Source organism: Pteronotus mesoamericanus, unplaced genomic scaffold (assembly GCF_021234165.1).
Source record: "Pteronotus mesoamericanus isolate MK-2021 breed Mesoamerican mustached bat unplaced genomic scaffold, CSHL_Meso_final contig_164, whole genome shotgun sequence".
Lineage (NCBI taxonomy): Eukaryota > Metazoa > Chordata > Mammalia > Chiroptera > Mormoopidae > Pteronotus > Pteronotus mesoamericanus.
The window spans coordinates 14,286,528-14,303,811 of NW_026555065.1; the positions used below are offsets into that span (position 1 = coordinate 14,286,528).

The 17,284-nt window shown below is 35.6% G+C and overlaps 1 protein-coding gene across 4 annotated transcripts in view; it reads left to right on the forward strand.

The window, feature by feature from the left end:
• Window positions 1-13,973, forward strand: part of ATOSA (atos homolog A) — a 92,524-nt gene extending 78,551 nt beyond the window's left edge. For all 4 annotated transcript variants that reach the window (XM_054565407.1, XM_054565408.1, XM_054565409.1 and 1 more), the window contains 4 exons: window positions 1,583-1,741; window positions 6,565-6,633; window positions 8,934-9,133; window positions 12,445-13,973. In XM_054565407.1, the coding sequence (XP_054421382.1) occupies window positions 1,583-1,741; window positions 6,565-6,633; window positions 8,934-9,133; window positions 12,445-12,598 (582 nt within the window). In that variant the 3' untranslated portion in view covers window positions 12,599-13,973. The remainder of the gene's footprint in view (window positions 1-1,582; window positions 1,742-6,564; window positions 6,634-8,933; window positions 9,134-12,444) is intronic.
• Window positions 13,974-17,284: the final 3,311 nt, after the last annotated feature.

Sequence of the window (17,284 nt, forward strand, 5' to 3'; positions counted from 1 at the left end):
AGGGCTGTAGGATATTTTTCTAAAAGAAACTTTTATTGGGTACCAACTATGTGTTGTACTGTATTCTAGAAGACAAAACTAAATGATAAAAGTGCCTGCCTTAGAGAAGTTTACAGTCTACTGAAAAAGATGGGTATATAAATAATTTTTTAACCCAAGTATTTGGAAGTATAATAGAAGTTCCCTTCGTCCTCATATATCCAATCTCTTTGCTAAGGGATCGGGGAAAGCTTTACTGAGGAACTGTCACTTGAGCTTTGTTACACAAGATGAGTAGGAATTTGCCTGGTAAATTAGTGTGTGGAGTAGCAAGGGATTCTAGACAGAGGGAGCTACATGTACAGAGGCATACGTGCGAAAGCAGTAAACGAGCATGGAGAGCATAAGACTCTGCAGGGGAGGGATGAGGCAAGAAAGGTACATGGGCATGCCATGCAATGAAGATCTGACTTCCTCCCATAAATATCAGAAACCCAAAGTTTTAACCTGGTAAATGATAACATTTCTTTTAAAAGACAGCTTTGACATTAATACTGAGGATATACTAGAAATACAGTAATCTTAGAAGATGTTGCATTTGTTTGGAGGAGAGGTGGTAAGAGTCCGAGTGGAGTTTAGGGAACGTTGTTGTAACATGGATCTCTTAGTCTTATCTTTTTCATCAGGGTACTTTAGAATGGCTGATTCACTATTTCAGATTTAGAGTGCACAGAATATTATACTCATGAGGGTATGCAGAGTTTCTTTTCAAAGGATTACTGAACAAAGAAATGCCATTCACATTTTACTACATATGCATGCATATATGTATTGATATAAACATATGAAAGAGAGCTTGTGAAAGATTTGAAATGTTTCTTATACCTGGAAAGGTAAACACTAAATTGTTTTGTTTTGTTTTTAATCCTTCCCCACTTTGGTTTTGTCCATGAGTCCTTGCTATATGTTCCTTGACTTTCCCCTTCCCTTCATTTTCCCCCAGCCCACCCCTCCCTCCTTCCCTTTTGTCTCTGTTGGTTTCTAAATTGTTAAAATGGCTATTTCAACAAGTGAGCTTGGGAGAGATGGATAAGCAGCTTCCCTACTGTTTGTATTTCTGTACTTCTAGATTTTTTCTAAAGACACATTTATTTCTTGATCAAAGTTATAAGTGCTTGCCTTTCTTTTTTGATGGAACTTAAGTATATGACCAAGCAACAAGTTTTCAAGTGCTTCTCTGCAGCTAGCACCATGTATAGGCTCTGTAAAATTTCTGATACTATACCTGCTCTCGTCAAGAATATTTAATTTACTGAGAAAAGAATGATATATTAAACAATCAGGTCTAACTAATGGTGAAATTCAGGGGTAGTTCAGCATGGGTTGGAATAATGAGAGGAGGCCAAATTTTATAGGATGGTAGAAGACTGATGGGGGGAATGGCTAATTTCAGGTCAGATGAACATCTGAAATGAGGGCATGACAATGGTAGCAATCACTTTTCTAATACCAGAACTCATAGTAATGTATTTCCTCAAATAGAAAACAAAATAAATGAGTTAAGTTTTTAAATGTGTAACTTAAGAATTATTTTGTCTTCTAGGAATCTGTCTTGAACTATCGTTTAGATCCCCTCGGCATTGTTGATGGCTTTACTGCTGAGGTCGGGGCAAGTGGTGTTTTCTGCCCCACACATTTGATTCTTCCAGTTGAAGTGTCATTCTACAGTGTTTCAGATGATAATGCTCCCTCTCCTTATATGGCAAGTATTTTTAAAATTGTCTTTTTCTGATAAAGTCAACCAACTTTATGACAGATATCTTCAATTAAGCTGAAGGAGATTGAGGGACTGCTTTGGGTCAGTGCTTGAAAATATAAAGAAAGAGGAAATTTGAAGGCTGAATTGAGACTATTTTACCAAGCAAAATGTTACCTCACAACTTCTTTCTGAGCTAGCTCTAACAATAGATATCCTCTTTTGCATTTGACAGTGGTGCTGAAAACTTACTTGTTTCTCTGTGATTTGAAAAAATAATAAATGTGATTAGTCAGTGACACTATAATTCCTTATCTTGCTGAATTCACCCAAATTCTCAAGTGCTTACTGGGCACTCTACTCCCACAAGGGTTGCCTTCACGTGTTATCCTCACCTCAGTAGAGTTTAGTAAAAGATTTGGTAACCTAGGCTTCTGAGAGGCCCTTCACTCACTTCCTCCCGTTTGGTTTATCTCCGGACCATTTTATTCTAATTCTAGTGTTCTTTAGAATATTAGTTATTTCTGACTGTGTGCTAATGTTTTACTGGAAAGTAAGATAGCTAAGGGGAATTAGAGCACAGTTTTGAGCCTTACAGTCCTATGATTTCATCCTTCCCATTTTTTATGCCAGTGGCTTAAGGATAAAATAAGCCGTCATCTGCAAAAATGATACCAAGTCCAGTAGTATCAGCCCTTTTCTAAAGCACAAAGGGGGAGAAGTGGAAGTCTATAAAAAGTTCACAGAAACAGTATCAAACATGGAGGCAGAGCTGGGTTTTCAATTTTGGTTTTACTTTGAGAAATACAAGGTATGTATTGCTATAGGCAAAGAACCATACAGCCCTTGTTTTGCTACTTGAATGTCCCAGCTACCACCTGGCCCAACTGCTTCTTCTCCCCAATCTTTTAGATTTTCAAGGACATTAATAACTGTGTCTTTTGTTATTAATAAAAGTTGTGGAAAAGGAATTTTACATAATCGAGAAACAACAGAGGAAGGGAAGTTTTATTTTTTTAGGGACCTAATATAGCTTACTCATTATTGGCAGCTTGCTCAAGGAAGCCTTATTCCATTCTAAGGGTGAAAACTTGACTCAAGATCCTTATCAGGGTTTCATAGTTTGATAGAAAACATAATGGTGTCTGCTAATTTATTTGAAGTTTTCTTTTCCTAATAATATTTATATTTGGATCATAATCCTAATGATGCACAACATTGGCTATTATGAAGAACAAGGCCCACACCTTTACAGACCTGCCCATTATCACATAAGCCACCTTTTATTCATTTACCACAGAAAGAGGTATACACTTTTCCAGTAAAACTTTTGAAAAAAGTAAATGCTAATTTTGGGTAATGGATACAATGGAAAGTACCCTTGAGATAAGTTCCATATCAGTTTAAAAGTGTATCACATTGGAATGCTTACAATATTAGAATATAAATGTGAAGATGCCCATTTTGCTTTACCAGGAAGGGAATCAAGAAGTCTCATCAGTTTCGCGTGTTCTACTGATACATAGTGATAGAAAATTGAAGGATAAGATCTAAAATACTGTAGTCTATCATTAGTGTATAGAGTCCTGAAGACCATTATGACTCAGAAATAAGATAAAAGAGTAAATTGGCTGAAAATCAGCTCAAATAAGTATCTTCGAATGAAATTTATGAGCAAGAGGTCCTTTGTAAAAACAAAACAGCATTAATCCTTGACCTTCATTGACATTTAAAAAATAAAGGATTAAGAGATAAAGGATTTTGTCACTTTGTCTCCATAAAGTACACACAAATGGTATGGATTATGAATAGATACTGGAAATAGTTTAAATCAGGTTATTGAACTAGTCTATTCTTACTCTGATTTACTTTCTTCTGATAATATTCTTCAGTAAACTTTCCATTATGTAATTTTTTCTAAGTCAGTTTACACATTAGAAATGGGTTTCCTTAGCAAGTGATGCAGTCCAAATCTTAGACCACACTTCTTTCCTATTGTAAATTAATAAAATTAATCTTGTTCTTCAGGGAATCTTATTTATATATTGGTAATTCCATCTGTTTTCAAAGTACTGATCATGTTTTGATAAGATAATACATATCACATATCACAGACCAGCAGAGCTAAGATATCAAACTCCAATTTGTTATTCTAATAATAACCTTGGGACCTCTCATTACAAATTATACAAATGACTTACAAAGGTAAAATTTTAGTGCAGAAAGTTCGTGTGTGTAGAAGTGGTACAGGACTTTTCATTAAATAATTCTTTGAAGATTAACTCAAAGCTATGCAATATCTCTCTGCAATTGGGTGTCAGTGGTAAAATGTTCAAATATTGTATAACAAGGCAACTTTCCACAGTTTAGAAACTGTTATGTGGTGGAACCAAGCAGAAAGGTCTAAAACAGGTGTGCCAGTAGCAAATTCATGGTATAACTTGTATTATCATATTAACAGGTCCATATATTATTTTCTTCTATTTGTAAGTGACCAAATTAAGATAAACTTCTTACTGTTTTACTTAGCTTTGTATATTTTCTGTTCCACAATAATTTGAGAATAGGTTTTTGTATAAGATTTAGTTTATCTTAACCTTTCTATTCTATCATAAAATGCCAGAAGTACAGTAACTTTTACTATATATAAATATTGATATGCTGACCAATTATTAAAATAATAAATAACAAATTTAGTAATAATAATAGAATTCTAATAGTTTTTCAATTCCTTTCTAATATCTAATTTACCAATGCCATATTGGTCTTAACATTGCTTAGATAAGTGTTGCCTTAAACTTTAAGGTTTAAAAAAAAAGCTATTTTCTATATAAATTTATTTAGTTACTATTATCATATTCTGAAAACTATTATAATTGTCATGTATTAAAGGAAATATAGGCTTGATAGTAGGGGTTTTTTTAAAGATTTTATTTATTCATTTTTAGAGACTAAAGAGGGAGAGGGAGGGAGAAAAAAAGGCAGAGAAACACCAAATGGTTGGCTCCTGCACACCCCAACTGGAGGCCTGACCCCAGGCCCAGGCATGTGCCCTGACCTGGAACCAGACTGGTGACCTTTCGGTCCACAGGCCTGCACTCAGTCCACTGAGCCACGCCAGCCGGAGTGGCCTAATGGTATTTTTTGCTTTGCCAGTTTTCCTTTATTTTTTTAGGGGAGGGTGGCAAGGAAGAATAGTAATATATTGCTTATAGCATTGTGATTATAAAGGTAGTTATCATTTATATATATATATATTTTTTTTTAAACTTTCTCTTTCTGGAACTAGGAAGAAGAGGGGCAGTATACATCATTGCATTTTTCATGTAGAGCAGATTGTAAGAGAGAAAGTGTTTAAAGCTTCGTTGCTGTTTTGGTTAGGGATGCAGGTTGTTGATACTCTCTTTTCGTGTTCTCGATGACTTGTGATAAATCATATTTTTCAAGAACCACATTTCTCAGTGCCCATTTCCATGAACATTTCCCAGTATTTAACATGTTAACCTAACAGTCTGATGTCAAGTGCTGTTCGTTTGGAATTGTGATATTTCCTTATTGGAGACTGTTTTTCCCTTTTCCCTTTTTCTACTCCTTTTTACCCATCATCTACCTGCCCCCCATCCTGGCCTGTCTTTGAAACACATGGATGTTGCCTGGTGTAACAGTGCTGTTTTATATTTACTTTTATGTAAGGTTGACATATTTTGACATGTACAACATAAAATGATGGGATATGAAATGCAAAGCATGCGATTGTTCTACTTAACTATTTAAGCTACTGGAAAGAAAATTTAGCCCAGTTAAAATAAATGAATGAGCATTCTTTTCTTACAGCTCTCTGAGAATCACCATATTTTTGCTGTGTATGATGGTCACCCACGTTTCTGTGTGCATTATACACAGGATTATTATGCCCGTGGTATGTAATCATTAAACCCATGTGCAATGCACACCCTTCTTCTTCCCTTAAAAATTCAGGCAAAAAAGTGCGTATTATACACGGCAAAATATGGTATCACAATCACTGCCTGTAGTCATTTGGTTATTCTGGTGATCTAGAAATTTTCACATGTTCAATCAAAGCTTCCCTTATTTCGATTTATACTTCTTTCCCATTTGGGGACTGCTGCAATGATTAGAACATCCTTCTCATAAAACTATGTTATATAACACAGCAGTGCTTCTCAAATGTTAATGTATGTATGATATCATCTGGGAAATCTTGTTAAAATGCAGACTTGATTTTGTAGGACTGGGGAGAATCCAGAAATTCTGCGTTTCTGACAAGTTCCCAGGTGATATTGTTGGTGCTGTCTGTCTCTCATCCATATGCCTAGGGAATTGACTGCACTTTTGGCCAAGACTTAAGTCCTTCCACGTTCCTGACTTTTTATATGTCCGAAGACTAATAAATTATTTTTCTTCTTCATCTCTTTCCTCTTACATGATACAAGGGAATAATCCTATCACCTCCCTTTACCCTTTTAAGTTAGGGAACTTCTCACATTTAAATCTTATATCTTAGCAGAAATTTCAAGTAGTATGGTGTTATATAATTGTTATTTATTTGATATATTTGTTATTTATTATATATTTGATGTTATATATTATTTATTGTGACATCTCCAGGAAGAACAGTAAACTGTTTTCACACCAGTGGGACCCTCACTATTTCATACTCATAGAATGTATATGTATTAACGCAATGTGAATGTTTTTCCATACAGATAGAATTCTGAAATTTTAGTAACTACATGGTTTATTATTATTTTAGTCTTTTATATACATATGCATCAGTCTGTACTCAATTTGTCTTCTTTTATTTCAAGGGTGTGATCACTTTAGAGTCCCTTGGTAAAAGGGGTTATCGAGTACCTCCTTCAGGAACAATACAAGTGGTATGTGTTTTATAGCCTACAATTGCAATAATCATTCTCTCACATACATATAGAACTTAGCCCTTTCTCCTGCTACTGCTGCTGCAACAACTTTGGTAAGTAACAGTGGGGCTGCAGCTTTCTTTGGAGTTTCCCTGCTCTGCCCCAGGAATGACCCTTTTGGGGCCTCCATAAAGGAAAGCATTAATAAGCTAATTAAGGTGAATGCATTAGAAAAAATAGTATATGACAGTTTACATAACTTAAATAGAGCTATTTTTCAGTAAAATCAGGACCTAACAATACCAGTGCCTTCTGTTTAAAATAGTAAGCCAGATTGAGACCTATCTATTCAAAATGAGACCCCAGATATTAGTATAGCTTTGGCAGGACAACTTGGGAAACAAAATTATATTATCCCTAGGGTAATTTCTAAATTGATCTAATGAGAATGTTACACAAAATGTAATCTGACAGACGTCGGGGCAAAAAAGGCATGTTTTCTGTTGGTCTAGGTGTTGATCTAGTTTGCATTCTGGAGAACTCTTCGAGCCCAGAGCAATCTTTCATCACCCTTGGTTTAAGGTTCTCAGAAGAGTAACTTGATATAAAGGCCATTTTGCCACTGAGTTCATCTCCAAGTCAGATCCAGGATAATCTTGAAAGCCTAGAAGTCTATCTATTACAGAATTGGCTCTTGTATATTAAAAAGAGCTTCACTGATATTTGTCAATTATACCTCAGTAAAGTTGAAATTAAAAAAATATATAATTAGTTCCTCACACTTAGGATCTGGTATAATTCAACAAGCCTTTTTATGACTTTTGGCTTCCCCAGACCACATTTACTCATCACCTTTGTTCCAGTACAACAAAGAAGTCTATCTGTTTGTTTATTGCATATCACACAGGAATGAAACATAGTACTGTGCACATATTTACATATATGTAAGTTTTACTGAGGAAGAATCACTGCGAATTAAAGTAAAATCTTGAACTAAAAGAAGGATAATCTGTTCTCTCACCTCTGGCATTGTAGCTCATGTGAAAGTGTGAGTCACTGAAAAGCTAGTTGTCAGTTGTCATAATAATGAAGCATAAACACAAAGACAGCACACGTTCACCTCTTGTTTGAGGACAGCCAACATTAGTGGTTAATTTTAAATATGAAATTTAGGTATGTCTTTAATTTCTTACATAGTTTAATTACGTATAAACATGGTTTGAACTCCTGGCTTGCTAGTTGTGTGTTTTGTTGAATGTATTAGCCTTAATCTTAAGACTCACTACATTTTAAAAAGTTGGATCATAATATTGATCTATTTCTCATTTTGATTCAGTGAGTGATGTCCAGTGCCACGGATGAGCTTCAGAAAGCATGGGCACCAAGTTACCTATTGATGTGTTGGTAATTTGGTTAAAGTCAGATCAGCAGCTTGGGATTTTGTTTATAAATTAGTATTTTAAAAAGTAGTATTAATGCACATATATATTTTGGTCTATTTATGGTATTGATGATTTTTAAAAGTGTCACTGCAGTTTTTGAAATGAATCCAATTATGAAAACATGAAGTTTTACTTAGTCTAACATGTAACTGATAGTAATGAACTTTATTTTCTAAACTTAGAAACATTTCAAATAAGAAAAATCTCTTTGCGAACATATTTTATTGTCATTTTTTTAGATGAGATTACTTAACATAAAATTACTTTCAATATAGGAAAGATCTGAGCCTTTATGAATTTAAATAATATTTTCAATGTTAAATATCCAAAGAGAACATATTTTATAACCATATGTACCTGAAACACCAAAAAGTCCAGCTTTACCAAACTTTTATTTTTAAAAGTTCCTATTTACTCACTATTAAAATGTGAGGAAAATTAAAATTCTATTTTATGAAATTTACAGTAAGCACACTTTAATAAAGCTAATGTTTGAAATAAATGAACTAGAATGTTTTAATCCAGTGAGGGTATATTTTCCTTAATCTAGTGGAATGATTTCTTAAAATATGAACAAGGAGTAAAAGTTATATATTGCCTATTATTAATATGAAATTTATGGCTAAAGATTTAGATTTGTTTCAGGATTTTATGTTACTGTCAAATTATAAATATTAATTGAACCATTTTTTAAAATATTGAGTATCGGCTCATAAACTTGTGAAATTTCTTTAACTTTAATCCCCAAAACTGAATTATATGCACTGGGATTACTGTATTATTTAAAAATCTGCTTTGTTATTGGCACAACCAGTTTGAGTTAGATCAATGAATCACTGTTTTAAAAAAATTTTTTTTTCTGTATTGTTTCTTCAGACCTTATTTAATCCTAATAAGACTGTGGTGAAGATGTTTGTTGTGATATATGACTTACGAGATATGCCAGCCAATCATCAGACATTCCTTCGACAAAGAACTTTTTCTGTACCAGTTAAACAAGAAATGAAGAGAGGTGTTAATAAAGAGAACATTCGGCATACAGAAGAACGGTTATTACGCTACCTCATTCATCTGAGGTAATGTTTTAAATGAAAATAAAAAGGTTACTTTAGAAAAACAACTATAAAATTTGTAGTTTATTTTAAAAACTGTCACTGACTACATTGGTGTCCCTTGGAGCTTGCTTAACTCAGACACTGATGATATGCCTAGATGCAGAAAACACATAGCACATCTTTCTGCAGTCATTATTACTTCTTGAATTAGGGGAGTTTTCATTTATATCTGTATAATGCAAAATATTTTATATCAAAACAAATGCCATCTCTGGGGCAGTGAGACACATTTTCTAAATCAGTTGCTGTCCAATAGAATTATGATGTGAACCCTATATGTAGTTCTATATTTTCTAGTAACTACATTTTTAAAATATTAAGGAAAAAAGATTAATAGTATACTTTATTTAATCCAATATATCCAAATGTTATAATTTGAATATATAATCAATATAAATATTGAGTGAGGTATTTTATATTCTTTATTGTTCATTATTATAAATATAATATAAATATGAATAAGATTTTCATTCTTTACTAATTATACTGAATACTTAAAATCAAGTATGTATTTTACATTAACAGCCCAATTCATTTAAAAAAATATTTTTATTGATTGATTTAGAGAAAGAGAGAAACATCAGTTTGTTTTTCCACTTATTTATTTATTCATTGGTGATTCTTGTATGTGCCCTGACTGAGGATCAAACTTGGTATATCAGGATGACACTAACTAACTGAGCTACCCAAGCCAGGACTGTAACATGATTTAGTTTAAACTAGCCATATTTCAAGTGCTCAGCAGCCACATGTCGCTAGTGGCTGCTGTATTAGACACAGAAGTTACTAACCTTCATTCATTCATTCCATCAATACTTATGTTAGACCTATTTCTAGGCACTAGGAAACAGCTGTGACAAAATCTGTTCCTATAGAGCTTATATTCTAGTAATTCCATTAGAAATATCTTTTTTGCAAACTCTTACTGCCACGCTTACAGCCGTAGGTGGTGAGAAACCACTTGTTTGCCCTTGAGGTGCAAGGGGCCAGCATTTTAGAGTAAGGTTTTCAGACCTGAAATCCTAGTACAGCTTTCAGGATTAATGAGCAAGTCTGTTGGTTAAGAGAGAACTCAGTAGGCTTTTGCCTATAATTCTATTCCTAATATTTTTCTGAAGCCATTTATAGTAAGTGCTCAATCACATCAATGACAGTAATTCATCTTAGCTGAACTCCTTATTCAAGAGCCCTATTCATCAGGAGGAAGAGGCATCTTACATCCAGGGCCCAGACAGAGGGCTTCTTTAATCTCTTACTGATGGCGACCACCCATCATTCAATAGATTTGCTTTGTGGTGATCTAGAGTGAATAAGGAGTCAGCTGTACACTTAAGTCCCACAGTTGAAAACATCTGTTAAGTTAATTGGGTTCCTCCCTCCCCCATAGCACTGCTTAATTGATTACTCTTATCTTGGGGTCTTCAGCCTGATGTTGGCAACCTAAGGACATGTTGAACCAGCACAATATATTTAAACCCAACTTTATATTACTTAACATGAGCCTCATGGAAATGTACAAATTGTGGGAATGAAAATATACCAAAACAGACTTGGAAGATTTTTTTAAAAAAAGAAATGGTATAAAATAGCAGACTATAAGAATAGCTCCCAGCCCAATGTAGGAAAAAAGATTCAACTGTCTTTAAACTTCCATTTGATACCATTCCTCTTGAAGTTTTAACAACCACAGCTGTGTGTAACCAACATTTATGAAAGTAAAAATTAACTACCCCAGCTTTTATAATCCCTACTTAACGATTAGATACTTTCAGTGATCTAAAGAAACCTCTTTGCAAAATATGGCATAGTTCCCAAAGCTCACCATGTTCTCCTTCAGATTCACATAATGAAAAACATCAGAGAGAAAAAGAGAGAGACAGTCAGAGGGGTCTGCTTTAATATACACAACTGACCACCAGATTTTTTCAGTTAATCTAGGAATAAAAAACACAAACCCAGAGAGCTTTTCTGCTATGCAAAGAGAAAACTAGAGAAATTAGCACCAAAGGCTCTGTTTGACTACCTGCCAGATAAGTTTATATGATTAAAGATTTCAGTGCTCTGTGTTATGCTATAAATATTAATTAGCATGGGATAGAAACTGTTCCATATTCAGTTTTAATAACATTTGCATTTCACTGCTAACTTAAGTGATTTTTAATGATAACTAGGCTTTATTTAATTAGCTGCTACTGATGATAGAAGTCCTTTTGTATCCTGTGATTATACTCAAAACTTGATAATTTTCAATGGTGACTTTTCAAATGTGAAATCAGTTTTAATGTTCTCAAAGCTGTGGGGAGGCAAGTTGTGCAAAATGATCAAATCTGTGTGGCGAAAAGATGCTAGAGCTGCAAAGCCCAAATATAATGTAATGGGGTGTTGTGAACTGTAATTTGACACTGTAGATGAGGAAAGGTGTCATGTGGTGTCAGGGATGAAAGGTATAAATTCTAAAAAACAGAATTTATTTATAAAAAATTGTGTATTTATTCCTACATGTTGAAATTTCAGTCACCTTCAAATACTCTCCATTTGATGCAATACACCTATTGAGATGTTTTTTCCACTGCTCAAAACAGTTTTTGAACTTGTTGATTTTGATGTCTTTTAGTGCTGCTGTCATTTTTCGTTTCGCATTTTCCACATCGGCAAAATGTTTCCCTTTGAGGACTTTTTCATCCAGGACACAACAACAACAAAAAAATGTCAATCAGGGCAGGACTGGTGAATAGGGAGGGTGGGGCACAGGAGTTTTGGGTCAAAACTGCTGAACACTCAGTGTGGTGTGGGCAGGTGCGCTCATAAATCACCCACCATGAAATGGGCAAACTCGTAGGATCTTCAAAAAAATTCACTGAAGCCAAATGCAGCCCCTCACAACAATGCCAGCTGGTACACTGATATAGATGAGTTCCTAGAACACTCAGCTAGCGGAGGAAGCCTGTACTGCAAGGGAATTGGCCTCTAGAAGATAATTCCAGCTTTTTTGGGGTCCCACCCTCATATGTACCAGATTCACAGAAGGAAGCATCCCTGGTATTGTACAAGGGAAAGGGGAGTATGGAGTGTTTAGGGGATAGTAAGAAAGAGGCACTTAAATAGCAACACATGCTTTGACAATAGAAGACTTTAACTATCTTGTTAAAAGTTATTATTAATATTGTGGCAAGACTAATTCTTTCTACCTTTAATTATTCAGGGCTTTGGTTTTGGTTTGATTTTAAATGAATCATTCCCTAAATGATGCATCTTTTTGTTTGTTTATTTAGGTTCCAGAGTTCTAAATCTGGAAAGATCTACCTCCATAGAGATGTACGTCTCCTGTTCTCTAGAAAGTCAATGGAAGTTGATAGCGGTGCTGCATATGAACTCAAATCTTACACTGAATCGCCAACAAACCCTCAATTTTCACCAAGATGTTGATGAGGCGTGACAATTTAAAAGCATTTCCTCAGTACCCAAGTTTGAAAGTAAAAATTAGCATAGAACGGAGTGTACCAAATTAACAACCAGGAGAGTGGATCCTCTCCTGTTATCCTGGACCAGTTTTTATTGAAGGATTCCTGGAATGAGATCCACATATTCCAAGTAGACTGGAAACACTCATGTCCTAAGCCTTTTTGTACTGTTGAAACCACTTCATGGGACATGTTGCAATAGCAAAACCCTCGTTAGATTAGTGTTTACACATTTTATTTCTCAGTTATTTAATATTTAATGTTTTCCTTAATACTCAAGTGATATTTGTCTCTAGTGTTCTAATGTAGCACAAATCCTATGTAAAATCATACTATGTATTTTTGACGTTAATGTTGAAATCTGAAATATATACATAAGTCTTTAATTCTTGTGTGATGTGTTTTAAGTACTATTCATTTAAGTTACTGAAAATGAGAAGGAAATGTTGAGCTTCTTTAAGATTAATGCACTATGCAAGCATGTGTACTTTTTATATGTCTCAAACGTAGTTCTTACAACACCCCTTCCAGGTTGCTGTCTCACATAGTAGCCCTTCAACATTCTGTATTGGCAGTGCAATGTGGACTAAGCTGCTTCACATCCCCCTTGCAAGTTCAGATTATCATGCCCATTCATATTCCTTCTGAATCCCTTATCCTCAAAGCAGTTCTATTTTTCCTTAATCACTACTACAGAAGCTTTACATTAAATTGCTGTCCCACGCTAGATAACTTTTGCAAATGGTTAAAAGAATATGTACTTTGAAAAAAGTAGTATTTATACTGTAAATATATGCAAAAACCAAAAAATGTGTATTTGGCTTTTATTTTTAGAAGAGAAATATGTGTGATTGAGTGAATTTCTGATAGCCACCAGACAGTTTCTATTCTAGGTTTATAGCTGACAAGAGGAGATGGGGAGATGTCTTGAGCCTTGTCCTAATTTACTTACTCAGGGTCACAATGAAAGGCATTTGGCAACTGGGAAAACCACCAAATAAGGGAACTTGACTGAGTGCATCAAAAGCTGCCTTTTTGTCCCCCTGAAAAAGGAAGATATTTGTGTGTGGACAGTGGGCAACAGCAGATAACCAGGCACAAATACTGGGACAAGGCTGCAAGTGCAGGTCAGAAAATAGGTACCATTCAAGTAGGGCAGACGCAAGAAACCTAAGAGTTGAGAACTAGGTGAGCAGTATGGAATTTGAGAGACTGGAAGGTCTTTATTTTGGAACCCAGCTAATGTATAATCTGTTCAAGAGAATCTGGACAGATGATGAGTGGGGATTGGCTAGCAAGAAGACTCTTATAAATTTATTTTAAAATATCAGAAGAGAAAAGGCAATTTGTGTTTTGTAAAACAAAAAGTATTCAGTGGTACAAATTTATAAAGATTAGTTCTCAATCAGGCTGTATGGAAACAACATGAGATGAGGACCCAAAAGGATTATAATCCTAGATCCAACAGTATCTGATGGGATTGACTCCCAAGAATCATCTAACCATTCTGGGTCTGTGTGATTGAGAAGATGGGGTGACGCCCTGGTTGGTGTGACTCAGTGGACTGAGCACCAGACTGCAAAGCAAAGGGTCGCTGTTTCGATTCCCAGTCAGGGCACATGCCTGGCACATGCTGAGGCCAGGTCCCCAGCATGGGGTGCCTGAGAGTCAATGTTTCTCTCCCTCTCCCTCCCTCCCTCCCTCTCTTTCCCGCTCTATAAAAATAAATAAATAAAATCTTCAAAAATTAAAAAAAAATAAGATGGGATGAGGGTATTGTTTATGTGCTTTTTCTTCTTGAATTCTGTCATGTAATTCTTGAAATAAGTATTTCAGTACACATATCTAGACTTATATAGTGACAAAAATTAGTATTGATAATTTTATATAAAACTTTGGCCCTGGCTGGTGTGGCTCAGTGGATTGTGTGCCAGCCAGCAAATCAAAGAGTCACCAGTTGGGTTCCCAGTCAGGGCACATGTCTGGGTTGTGGGCCAGGTCCCGAGTAGGAGGTGCATGAGAGGCAACTACACATTAGTGTTTCTCTTCTTCTCTCCTCCCTCCCCCTCCATCTAAAAATAAATATTTTAAAAACTAATATATCTTGGAAAATGCAAAGTAGTTAAAATACCAAATGCCTTAAAATTTTTTTATAACTTACTGCTTTTTTGGCTCTGGCCAGGTAGCTCAGTTGGCTAGATCATTGTCCCAATACAGCAACGCTGTGGGTTTGATCCCCAGTGTAGGCGCATACAAGAATCAAAAATGAATGGATGTTCCAATAAGGGAATAGCAAGTCGATGTTTCTCAACCCCCCTCCCTTCATCTCTAAAGTTAATTTTAAAAATTTATTGCTTCTTTGACCTCTCCAGTAATCCAAAAATAAATATATATTTATGTGGGTGTCCTTACATGGCAACCACATTGAATTTTTACAGAATTCTTTCTAGTACCTGGTTTTCCACCTCTCTGGGTATTTTTTAGAAAATCTCAAAAAGATTGAAGCTTCTGGGTGCATGTTGTGCTCTTCCTTGCAAGCTTGTGCAAGGGAAACCTATGCTGACACGGTGTCACTCTACTTTGTAGGACCTTTTTTTCCCATACTGTTTTTCCGAATGAGGTGTAGTCACCCAGCACCTGTCTGCTCTCACTTGCCCTGGTATTATATACCATAATGGTTCTTTTCCACCATTCTTTTGTTATAGGCTGAGGTTTTACCACACTTTCTACACCACTCCTCTTTGTATTCATAGATTATGTCAGTAGAATGAGTGTGGCCATGCAGGTAAAGATACCGGCAGACAGTTACTGGTGCTACTGCCTATGGTAGATAATAGAGATTTCCACACTTCAGGTTCATTTGGCAGTTTTACAGACTAATAAAATGAGTCATAACTGATAACTACTTTTAAAAAGGAACTTGCAGAATTTCTTAAGAGTGAAAAATATTAATAAATTATGAAATGGGGACTGGCTGGAAGGCACTCAACAGAAGGATCCCCCCTCCTGCCATTTCCTTCACCAGCTGTCAATCGCACAGGGTTAAAGAAAAGAAACCATTTCCCCTTCAAAATCTTCATCCTTGGGATCCCCACTCTTCTGTAATTCATTTTGTGAGTGTTTTTAAATTTTTTAAAAAATACTTATTTTCAGAGAAAAGGGAAGGGAGGGAGAAAGGAAAGAAATATTGATCAGTTGCCTCTCACAAGCATATTAACCAGGGGCCAGGCCTGCAACCCAAGCATGTGCCCTGACCGGGAATCGAATGGGTGACCTTTTGCTTTTCAAGACAATGCCCAACCAACTGAGCCACACCGGTTAGGACAAAATTTAATTGTAAAAACATACGCAATACATGTTTATTACAAAAATTTTCATACTGTATAATTACATAAACTAAATGTGAACGTCTCCCTCTCTCTGCCTTCTAGATATCACTTCACAGAGATGGTCACTTAAAATTTGGGTATATGGCTCCATATGGTCTAATAGACCTATGAACAAACAGTATCAATTTAGATGAGAAGTAGGCTTTTCATTATGGTAAGAATTCACTCTCAATCCCTAAGGCTGTTGGAATCAGCCCATTCTACTCCATCATGAATTATTTGTGAGAGATACGTCTTAAACTTGGACACTGTGGGAGGAGGAAGAGAACATGAATATCTACTATGTGCAACACTAAACAATTGATATTTATTTAATAATTAAAGTCATACTTTAGAGGCAATCTGAATGTATTCCACCATGAAAGAAAAGGAGCTTGAAGAGGTTGCTCAAGGTCACACAGTAAACAGAAGAGCCAGGTTAGATGAGATATATAATAAGGTAATGCCCATTAACCATTAGGAAAGGAAAGACTGATTTTTAAAAAAAAAAAAAAAAGACTTTAGAAAGGAATGTCCTAAAGCAACTCAACTTAGTTTGTGGTCAGCAGACAGGCAAATATCGTTGAGGAAAGTTTTAGAAACACATTGTGACAAATACTGTTTCTTAATGTGGTTTTTTTTTTTATTTAATTTATTTTTAGAGAGACAGGAAGGGAGGTAGAAGGAGAGGGAGAGACACATGTCTCTCCCATGTCCCCAGTGGGCACCTGGCCTGCAACCCAGGCATGTGCCCTGACCAGAAATTGAATTAGCAACCTTTTGTTTTGCGGGACAACACTCAACCTACTGAGCCACACCAGTCAGGGCATGGCAAATGCTCTATGAGATTTTAAAGGCTTAAATTTTTTAAAGTCTCACACCGCACTGTTCATTGTTCTTAATTCAACATTTTTCTGTTATAACCTTTTTAGTTGATATAAAAGTCTGTCACCTCACTAAATCCCTAGAGAAGTGGGATCCTCCAACTTTGTAGGTTCTACTTCCAACACTCAAGTTGTTGAAACAGCTCTTTTTACAGTTATCTGACCTGCTTATTGAGGTAAGTTTCACCAGGCTTTCCTCACAGAAGTCACAATTTATCCTCAGCGTTTTGAGAACTCCTCACTTGGTTTCCCTGAGTTGACTTTCAGTCTCTTCCTATGTCTTCCTTTCATTAAAAATATATTCTGTTCAGCCCTGGCTGGTGTGGCTCAGTGGGTTGAGTGCCAGCCTGCTAACCAAAGAGTCACCGGTTTGATTCCCAATCTACGGCACATGACTGG